Source organism: Squalius cephalus (assembly GCF_949319135.1).
Source record: "Squalius cephalus genome assembly, chromosome: 8".
Taxonomy (NCBI): domain Eukaryota; kingdom Metazoa; phylum Chordata; class Actinopteri; order Cypriniformes; family Leuciscidae; genus Squalius; species Squalius cephalus.
In genome coordinates this window covers 14506881-14518283 of record NC_137129.1, presented here as the reverse complement: position 1 = coordinate 14518283, position 11403 = coordinate 14506881, and the positions used below count along the sequence as shown (strand labels likewise).

At 40.7% G+C, this 11403-nt stretch overlaps 1 protein-coding gene across 1 annotated transcript; it reads right to left on the bottom strand.

The window, feature by feature from the left end:
• Positions 1-819: 819 nt before the first annotated feature.
• On the bottom strand, positions 820-11200 carry LOC307163013 (XK-related protein 8-like). The gene is made up of 3 exons (XM_079878806.1): positions 10826-11200; positions 2143-2336; positions 820-1561 (listed from the first exon to the last, which is right to left on the bottom strand). The coding sequence occupies exons 1-3, from the start codon at positions 11137-11139 to the stop codon at positions 885-887; spliced, it is 1185 nt and encodes a 394-aa protein (XP_079734932.1). The 5' UTR covers positions 11140-11200; the 3' UTR covers positions 820-884.
• Between the last annotated feature and the right edge of the window lie 203 nt (positions 11201-11403).

The window sequence follows — 11403 nt, the reverse complement described above, 5'->3', positions numbered from 1 at the left end:
TTTATTAAATCCAGAGTCAACGCAGCCGTCTACCAGGACATTTTCAGAGCACTTCATGCTTCCTTCATTTTCCAGCAGGATTTATATTAAAATATATTACCTTTAAATGTAATAATGTGTAACACTAAAAATTATAATTTAGTTTACATGTTCTTTAGTATGTTAGTCAACACCTACAATTAAGTACTTTAAAGCATGACCAAAAAAAATGTTAAAAGCACTTTTGAAAAGTAAATGTGTATAAGTCTAGTCATGAAAGTGTAATAAAGTGGACTTTTATTTTTTCAGTATCTGTAAGTACAACGTTTTTTAAAATATACTTCTAGGATTTAAAGTACTCTAGAAGTGCACATTCAGTACAGTTAACTGCACTTCTTTTTCACCAGGGATATTTCAAGAATGATTTAGTTTACATCCACAGTATATGCGAAAAGAAAAGGTTAATAGTACATTTCTTGAATGAGTTGGATTGAACAGAGCTAATAGAATACTTTATTACAAGGTAGAAATAGTGTAACACTTTATTTTACAGTGTCCTTGTTACATATGTTACATGTTCTTACCATAGTAACAGTAAATTTTGCATAATTACGTGCAACTAACCCTCAACCAAAACCTAATCCTACACTAACCCTATAGTAAGTACACCTTAAAATAAAGTGTAACCAAATAATGTCATGTTTCAAGGACTTTTTTCTCATAGCCACCAAAACAGACATTTTAATGAAATTCAAAACAGAAAATTTATGAAATTAACATTGTCTGGGTGTATGTTGTATAACTTTGCTCTCCAATAGTCATCCAGAATTAGTAGGCTGGTATATTAACATCAGTTATTATATATATATATATAGATATATTATATATAGAAGTTAGAACTAGTACTAGAAATTAGCAGCCATGTTACTTCTCCTCTTCAGAAAACCACTGATAGGTTGAGCAGGAGGTTTATCTTCAGATTCCATGATAGGTGGAGCAGGAGGTTTATCTTCAGATTCCATGAAGCTGGGTTTATGATGGAACCGTCTGTAGTATATAATTTTCACAAGAATTCCAACAATGTGCAAACCTACTAGTATCGGTATCACTATGTAAGGATTTAAGGAGCTCCAACAGCCTGTATACTCAAACACCTTCCAGCACCAGAAGCCCAGCAGCATCACTGTGTCCAACCCCATGACACAATTATAGAGAACAGTCTTTAATGTTATGCTTCCTGTTGATACATTAAACCAGCTGAAGTACCAGATTATTCCAACAGTAGCTCTGAAGAGCCATTCCAAACCAAGACTTTCCATGTGATCTGTTTTTTGGCTCCAGACCCCTAAAACCAGCAGCATCCACAAAGACAGGAAGTGGGCGATGATGTAGCATGGCAATACACTGCAAAAGAGTGCCAGAGCGGTTACACGGGGAATGATCAGCAACAAGTTCCACAGAAAGTAGATGCCAGTGGGGATCCAGCTCATCTTGCGATTTTTTTGATGAAAGGAAAGCATGCTGCGGTGGTACAAGGCTTCTGTACTGGCTATTGAAGCAGCTGATGAGAGGATTTTTAAACCTGAAACAAAAAAACATTGCATATTATTAAACAATATCACACAAGCAATAGTGTTCTTCTGAATATATGACTGAGATGCATATAATCACAGCCATGCTGATGCTGAGACTCTGAGAAACACACATTGAGTGCCAATTTCTGATTTCAATTGAGTTTCTTGCATGAAATGGCTTATCGGACAGGAAAAAATATATAGCGCGGCCCACTTGATTTTGTCCATTGGGTATTGATTGGATTGTTGAATCATTGTGGTTTGCTATTGCTGTGATCTCATGTGATTGACAGGTTGTCCCGCACCTCTGCCAGTAAACACATCATCAGAGAGAAGATGAGATGCTGTTGCAAGAGGGTGGGGAATGTATTTTGATTAAATACTATGAGTGAATTATAATTATAAAAAATAATAATAACAATAATAATAATTTGCATGGATAAATCGTTTATAATAAATACGGCAATATTCTATAAAAAATAGGATTTGTCAAATTTGATTTCATGGTGGCTTTAAGTAGTTCAGAGACACATAAGAACTATAATCTGAAAGAAACAAAGATTTAAAGTGTTCTGGATTTGAGACATACCTGTAATAAGCTCCAGTTCTCCTCTCTGTAAGATTCTACACATCATAAGTATGAGTTGTGGGGCACTTTCAGAAAATGCCTCAAAGAAATTAAGCATCTGAAGGTCCTGGTTCAGGAACACAACCACACCATTTCTGAATCTATTCGTTTTTTTAAAAAAAAGCATTGTGGAAATCTCTATCACCCCAGCATACCTGTGAACACAAGGTACATGGATTTACTTAAGCAACACTTAATAAAACAAAACGTCTCAGTTACTAATGTAACCCTCGTTCCCTGAAGGAGGCGTGTCGATGTGACGACGTAATTGGGATCACTTCAGGGAGCCCTATCAACTTCGAGTGTCTACAGAACGAGCCAATGAACGTTGGTGTGCATGAATCGTGTCATGCACCCGCCCCACAGCGCTGGTATAAACAGGAAGACGGCGCACGCACATATAGTTTTTTGCTGAGGAGCCGAGATAGAGACGGCCGTACAGCGATGGTCAGCAACAGTGGTGACGCGACGTTACGTCTCCCGTTCCCTCCTTCAGGGAACGAGGGTTACATTAGTAACCGAGACGTTCCCTTTCAGTCGCTCACATTCGACGTAATGTTGACGTGATGACGTAATTGGGATCCCTTGGAAAACGCCACGGTTGCTGCCACACCCAGCGCCCTACATTGGCTGGGGCAGAAGGCCTGCGTAGAGGGAGTTCAACTGTTGTTCCGTTATACCCCACACAGTGGAACTCTTGGATAACACTGGGAAAGCATGCCTTTCCAGGGGAGAGCTACGCTGCGGAAGCCACATCCTGCCCGAAGGGAGGTACCATGTGGAGAATACACATATGGACTGGCCGGATAGGGGCAGCGCATCAAATGGAATGTCACTGGGTTGGCTCCACCTGAGAAGCCAAGGGAAAGACACGGGCTCACCCCAGGGAGCTTGTCGTGGAAGAATACGCATATGGGATCGCCACAGGGATCACCACATATGGAACCCAGCCTAGCACAAGTTACACAAGCATACAAGCACTAGGCCTGGCATCAGACGCTCCGCAACGTCCAACTGCCGAAGGGGTGTGGAGGAACTCACAGGGTTCGCCTGAGTGGGGAACTCGACTGGAGCAAAAAGCATACGTATCCGTTCCTGTGGAAGGGAGTGGCGCAGCAAGCCGACACTAGAGCGGGAACTTCGGTGTTACCGGCTGGTTGAAGCGAGCACACAGGAAGAAACCGGCTCAACATGTAGGCTATAAAACCTAGCGAACGTGTTAGGTGACGCCCAGCCCGCAGCTCTACAGATTTCTGTCAGTGAGTCGCCGTGTGCCAGCCCCCAAGAAGAAGCGACACCCCTAGTGGAGTGGGCTTTCAACCCGGGCGGGCAGGGCATGCCTTGGGCTTCGTAAGCCAAGGCGATGGCATCCACTATCCAGTGGGCCATCCTCTGCTTGGAGACAGCCTTTCCCTTCTGCTGGCCTACGTAACAGCCAAAGACCTGATCTGAGGTCCTGAGGCTTTGCGTTCTGTCCACGTACAGACGCAGAGCGCGAACGGGACAGAGAAAAGCCAGGGCTGGGTCTGCCTCCTCTGAAGGCAGCGCTTGCAGGTTCACTACCTGGTCCCGGAAGGGAGTGGGTCTCAGGATGGGGGACAGCAAGCAAATATTGATTATATGTCAGTTACTGCCTTTTGCCCTTGTACGACTCCTTATTTTTGGCACATGATACAAAGGCAGAATACAGTAACTGCCAAACAAGGGTCAAAGGTCAATTTTGAGCTCAAGATTTTTTGCATACAAACATTTATTCATTATAGCAACTAGTTGTCAAATTTTGGGAGTCCTACCTATAATACTTTTGTCTGGACAAAACAGAAACTTTAAAGTCATTTTTCTCAGTTTCACACTCTAGCGAGTTAAGGTCTTTTGCCTTTGCAGGGCAGTAGGGGTGTCGCTTCTTCTTGGGCGCTGGCACACGGCGACTCGCTGACAATCCGAGCGGCGTTACCGAGGTTGCAGGTGCCATATGCCCCAGGAGCCTCTGAAACACTGACTGGACACGGGTCTCGGTGAGGCGTGCTGTCACGTTGATCGAGTCCAGCTCAATACCGAGAAAAGAGATCCTCTGCCCGGGGGTGAGTTTGCTCTTTTCCCAGTTGACCCTGAAAGGGGTGGATTGGAATCCACTGCTGCTTCAATGTATATGTAATGAGTGATTATAATCAAAGTATTAATCAATATTTTTCCTTCTAAATATCATATGAGTTGAATGACTTCTCTGGAGATTTTACTTTGTTATAGAAGTTACCAGTGTGATCACTGAAATGTTCTTTTCATGTATTCTTTAATGTCAGTATTTGATATCTGAATGCAGTAACAGTGCTTGCTTATTTAGTCCGGCTTCCAGAAATGAAATAGGGACATGTTTTGTGTTTGAGAAGTCTTCAACATGTTAAAAAATATAGGGGTCATTGAAGTCTATAGTTTAAGGGACCATTTCTCAGTTAAAGCCTATATTTTCCATTTAGACTAAAGTGTCCTATCCTTGAGAGAAAGAACTTGTTATCTTGATGTTTTGAGACGAGACTCCTGTTTATAGTTAGAGCCTGGCCAAATTCAACCTTGGAAAAGATGTGTGTCGGTGTGTGTGTTAGTCTTCTTGGTTACAGGTTAAGGAACCACTGGCATTATTGGAGATTGACTGAGTTGTTGTCCGGGACATGCTTGCTCCCAGCAACCCAACTCTGCGACCTGGAAGGTCATGACGTGCCTAACTTCAGGGTCCGAGTGTCAGCTGCCTAATCGATGGAGATATGCTTCCATCTATCTGTAGGCCTATAGGCCTATATGTGGAAAATGTATATTTTAGGAGTGTAACGATTCATCAACTACATTGATGTATCGATATATATTCCTATGATCCAACTACATCGATCTGTGCTCGGCAAGTTGGCTCTCCGGACGACATATATCGATCTAACATCGGTTTAAAAGGTAATGAATCGATTGTATCGATACTAGGAAATAACGCATTGGATTTAAGCACGTCAGACTTTATATGGATGTTTTTTCTTAGCACTTTTAATGATAAAGGCGTTAAACGTTACTCGATTCAGTCTGGCTATCTGTGACGTCATCGCCATGCGTGACGCGCCAGCAGCTGCGCAAAGACAACAAGCAGCGCAAAGTCTCTCACCTCAGAAAAACGGACTTTCCTGTCCTCTCAGCCGCTATACTGCAGTAGCGCGCACTCTTCAATTGCATGCGCAAATGCAGCGGAGCGCGCTGTATCACTTCACTAAAACGCAAAAGAAATACGAGCATGCAACGTCGTAAATTAGTAAGTTAAGAAATAAAAGTAAAATACCAATAAATTACGTTATTGGTACGTCATGTGTGTTGCTATTTATCAGGAGCAGTTTCCATGTTTCTTTACCAGTTCTTCTAAGTATTGTGTATCACCATGGTAGCCTAATTGTTGTTTGTTTCCATAACAAAATGCCACTTACTGGTTATTTTGTATGTTTTTATATGACTGTGGTGGCTCATAACAAGATTGTATTAACAAAAACTAGTTTGGGACTGCTATTTAATAGCTTAACCTCGCAGTGCCTACTGTTTATCAGTATTTGTCATATTCTTACAATTTTTTTTGTATGTTAAGTAAAGGGGGACAGAACTTGTGTGTCAACAATTTTTGTGTAAACAAATGTATTATAATAGGCCTATATAATTCCTAAAAAGGTGGGTCGCGGCTTGATGACCATGGGGAAATGTGGGTCCCATGGCCAAACTATTCAAAACATCATTCAATGTTGTGATAATCGTAATTAATAATCACAATTACAATTTCAAGGGAATAATCGACAATTATTTTGTCAGTCCTACTTTATTCAAATAAAATCTGAATGCATTTGACATTAATTGTTGTTTACTTGTTTGTTTATATCCATAATTAATTGATACCTGATTCCCTTACAAGAATTTTTGGCTAAAAAGTCACTGAATCGATTTCAAGTCACTGAATCCTTTCGGATAGTATCGTTGTAAATGAACCAATATCGTCCTTGAATCATATCGACAACCACGAATCGCGATACGAATCGAATCGTTGTTAAAACGAATCGTTACACCCCTAGTATATTTTTATCTATTTCTTAGCAAATGAGAATCATTCAACCTGTAAGCAATGACGTAGCTTAGACCTTGGTGTAGGGTATAACTGCTGTGATCTTTGTAACTGTAAGTGGGGCGGTCTACAAACTCCTGTGTGAGTCTTGAAGCTGACTTCTGCTGATGAAACTGCAAACTATCTTCAGTAAAACCTTTCTTCAATTTATTATAATTCTGACTCCGGGTGTTCTTTCAAACATCTGAGGCCTCATGTATCAATCTTGCGTACGCACAAAAACTTTGCGTACGCCAGCTTTCACGCTCACGGTCGGATGTACACTAACAGTGAAATTAACGCGAGAATGTGCGTTCCTCCACGCCAATTTCATGTCTGGCGTACGTACATTTCTCATTGTTTTTGTCCGTTGGCGACTCTTACAGGCAATGAAGTGAAGTTGCAAACATTAAACAACGAATTGTTCTACAAGTCTATCGCACCACCAACCGTGGGAAGCATTGCTATTAATTTGCAATTTATAAAATAATTGACATATATTGTCACACGAGCCTAATGGGAATATTCTATCAATTATGCAATTAAGTAAGAACATATAAAAGCATATGCAAATTGACACAACCCTTAGTCTATAAATAAAATAAAATAAAATATAAAATAATATCAAATATAATATAATATAATATAATATAATATAATATAATATAATATAATATAATACTAATAAAAATATTAATTAATGTATATATATATATATATATATATATATATATATAATATTATGTATAATAATATATTTAATTTATAATAATATAATATATATAAAATAATATATATAATAATAATAATAATAATAATAATACCGCATTGATGGCATCAGCCGAACTCTCCCGCTCATATTTTTTCCTTTTGTTATTAATGTCCTCTTTTGTTATTAGAGGACAAAGTTCCAAATAAAATATTTTTTTCTCGTTTCTACCTTCGATTGTAGCACCTCCAATTCACTTTCTGTAAAGTTTTGTTTCTTGCCGCTTGCTTTAGCCATTTTCTTACTGCTTTCTTTTGCCAAAGTGGACTCATTACCATATTTAAATTGACTTAATTAAGGGAGGAGACTGGGTGGGGTGTTGTGCTAGTGCATGTGCGCTAATTTTACGTTAATTGGGATGTACAAAGAGAATATGCGTGGGATCCTTCATACGCAGAGATTCATACATCTGGGGTTTTTTGTGCGTACGCACATTTACAGCTTTGTCCGTACGCAATGTTTTAGTATGAATTCAACACAAGTCTTTGTACATGAGGCCTTCTGGTCCTTGGGTCCTAAACTGTTAACCCCTAACAACCCGAGGCCCTAAGTGGCTGAGGTGACTGAGCATCATGTCTCTGTGTTCGCACAACTGCTCTCACGACTGGGCGAGGATAAGCCAGTCGTCGAAGTACCACACTCGCATATGGGAGCAATGGCCGCCTCCGCGACTTTCATGAAAACGCGGGGCGACAGGGCCAGCCCGAAGGGTAAGACTTTGTACTGATATGCCCGTCCCTCGAACGCAAAGCGAAGAAACGGTCTGTGTCGAGGGAGAATCGAGACATGAAAGGTCGATCAATGCAAACCAATCTTGGGGACGGATGCATTTGAAAACGCGTTTCTGCGTAAGCTTTTTGAACGGCAGCCTGTGAAGGAACTGGTTCAGGACGCGCCGGTCCAAGATTGATTGTAACCCACCGCCTTTCTTGGGTACAATGAAGTACGGGCTGTAGTAGCCGGTCTTCATATCGGCAGGAGGGGCCGGCTCGATCGTGTCCTTCGCCAGTAGGACTGCGATCTCCGCCCTGAGCACAGGGGCATTGTCCACCAGAACACGGGTGAACAGAATGCCCCTGAACGATGGGGGATGCCGGGCGAACTGAATCTCATAGCCGAGTCTGATAGTGCAGATGAGCCAGCAAGACGGGCTGGGGAGCGCTAGCCAGGCTCCCAGACACCGTGCAAGCGGGACCAACGGCACCACAGACGTACCTGGGGTGGGGCAGCGCGGCGGAATGCAGGAACCCAACTCCGTCGAGGGGCAGAGTGAGTATGCGGAGGTGACAGTGCGTCCGGGACACAGCCACTGCTGCTCGCTGGCGATGAAAGAGGGGCTTGAGGGTGACAAGGCATAACGTCTTCGACCGCCAAGCGTGCCCTCTTGGGACACAGATGTTTCAGAAACTGCTCTTTTGTTGAAAATGTGGGGTGGAAAATTTGGGGCGGAACAGAAACAAAAGGAAACAAAAGATTCTCCACCCGGCCTGCCACCGGGGGAAGGAGCGGCGCCTTCGCCACCTCCTGAAGAGCAGACCGATCCACCTCTGGGTCGCCCGTCTCAGGGTCATTTGCACCTGCGCTTGCCTCCTGGTTTGGCAGCGGCCTGGACGGGCGGGGTCGGCCACGTTTGTGAGGCGTGAGGGGCCACAGAGATTGCCTCGGCGGGGAAGCCCTCACGGTAATCCTCAGATCACCCTGGCTAAGCGCCGAAGTAGGCCTATTCTGCAGGACAGAACAGACGCTAGATCGGGGCATAGGCGAGGGGACTGCACCTCCCTTAAGGTAAGCAAGTCTCGATCTCAACGCGGTCATAGTCATATTCCCGCAATGTGAACATGAACTATCCACAAAAGCTGCCTCAGCATGCTGAATGCCCAAACATGAGAGACAACTAATTGTGGCCGTCTGCTGGCGCCAGGGAACGACCACACCTAGAAATGCACAAGCGGAATGAAATCCTGAAAAGGACGCAGGGTCACGCTTGTGTTGCTCTTTTTGTGAAGAAAATAAGAAAGAAAAGAAAAGAAAAAACAATACTCTTTCCACTACTCTCATAGTGCTGAGGTGCCCAGGGAATAGCCGCAGTGTACAGCAGTGCTGTAAACACTATCAGAAAAAACGCCCACCGATAATGACACAGAAATAAGCTTGCTGTGAAAACAGCAGTTGAGTGAGCTTAAGCTCACGGCCACTCGCTGATCGCACTGTCACACCAACACTGAAAGAGAGTCTTCAACGCTATTGAGTCTTGTAGATTCTGAAGTCAAACGAAACCTCGGCTCCGAAGTGAAAGATGATATGTGTGTGCGCCTACTTCCTGTTTATACCCGCACTGCGGGGCGCGTGACTCGATTCACGCAATCCAACGTTCATTGGCTCATCTTGTAGACACTCGAAGTTGATAGATCCCTGAAGTGATCCCAATTATCGTCGAACGTGAGCGACTGAAAGGGAACTTTCAATAGCCAACAGAAGCCACAATTTGGATTTTGTTCTATATTATGAAGTACTTGTTTTATTTAAATGTGTAAACGGTTTGACTCCAGACCAAATCAATTGATCTCAATAAGAATTAAGAAATAGCTCTGACTAGTTTTTTGATTTAATGGTGATTTTGAAAGGGTTAGTTCACCCAAAAATGACTTTCTGTCAACATTTACTAACCCTCATGCTGTTCTTTGAAACACAAATGATGACTTTTCTAATGACACAAGAACAAACCTTGCTGATTATTGTGGAAACTGAAACGTGTTTGCGAGAACAAAACTCTGTTTGCCATATTTTATGTGCTCTTTGTATATGTTGATCAGTGTTTATATGGGAATAAAAGCCTCAATTAAAGCTGTATATCATATAAAGCGTGAGTAAATGATGAGAGTTTGGGTGAACTATCCCTTTAGGTGTTCATAATTTTATAGATAAAGTGTGCTTAGTTGTACTGAATGTTCACTTGTAAGTGTACTTCAAATCTTAAAAGAATATATATACAGTATATAAACTAATTGTATATAATATAATATATGAAATAAAATGTCACTTAAGTAAATCTAATACACTTTCATGACTGTTTAACACACTTAAGTACACTTTTTGTTATAATGTCTTGTAATAAAAGTGCACATTGTAATAATGTCATATTAAACGTTTTACTTTAAAGTACATATTAAATAATTATGTTTAAATAATGTTGTGTTGTGTTTTAAATAAGCACACTTTTTTGATGTTGACTAACATACTAAAGAACTTGTAAAGTACTTGATTATAATTGTAACTGTAGTGTGTTATTTAGTATTTCATTTAAAGTTAAATTTTAAAAATGGCTAAATTGAAACTATATCATTACAAATGTGTAATTACAAATATATTAAAATATGACATTTAAGTCAATAGAAATTACATTAAAGTTTACTGTAGTTTACCATAAATGCTTGTCAGTACATTCAGCAGTACTTTAACCATATTTCAAAAAAGAATAAATAGTAATAATTATGAAATTACATACAAAGATGTATTTAAGTCCTATTTAAGTGGGTCAAAAAACAAACTATTTGCAAAATTAAACTATAATGCATTTTCATGTAATTGCAATTAACATGCAGTGAAGCATCTAAAACATTACATTCAGTTTAAACTTATATTCTTTTAAAGTATATTATTTCCATAAAAAGTATACTCTTTTTAAATGTATGCTAAAGTGTAAGATACTTTTTTTCCCACAAGACTATTCAAGGAAATTGAGAAGTAAATCTGTCACAGACCTCAGGTAGAGTCCAAGCTGAAGGAAGTGGAGTGGTTTGATCAGTTTATGCCTGTTAGCAAATGTCTCCACCTTAGTCTCAAGCTCATCCAGGGAATCTGAGTACCAGAGCCAGCTGAACACCTGTAACAATACTGAAGAGCCCAGCAGCAGAAAGATCATCACTGCCATATACACATAGTCCCCATCCTGATAAAATAACACAACAGTATGAATGTCCATCGCTATATCCAGCAGGAAAAAAAACAATCCCAAACAAGTTAACAGAAATTCCAATGAGGAAATAGAATAAGGAATAGGGAAGCTTTCCTCCATGATTGATCCAGTGTGAGAAACATTTACAGCATGACAAAGTAAATACAACTACCTCATTTTTACGTGGATATATACCGTTACACAAATCTGAAAGAGAAAGTTAACTTTACACCCAGACAAAAACTCCTCCCATGTCATTTGAATGATTAGTCACGTGTGAGATATGCATCAGATGTTGCAATGTTGAGGAAACACTTCTTAAAAATGAAATGATTCCTTTAAATCCAGTCATCAAATTGATTTAGGAATCTAATTGTGTAATCC

Coding starts and splice junctions, on each gene's coding strand:
- LOC307163013 (XM_079878806.1), bottom strand. CDS start 11,139: ATGGAGGAAAGCTTCCCTATTCCTTATTCTATTTCCTCATTGGAATTT. Junction 2,337..10,825: donor CAGCTTGGACTCTACCTGAG/GTCTGTGACAGA, acceptor TTGTGTTCACAG/GTATGCTGGGGTGATAGAGA. Junction 1,562..2,142: donor AGAACTGGAGCTTATTACAG/GTATGTCTCAAA, acceptor TTTTTGTTTCAG/GTTTAAAAATCCTCTCATCA.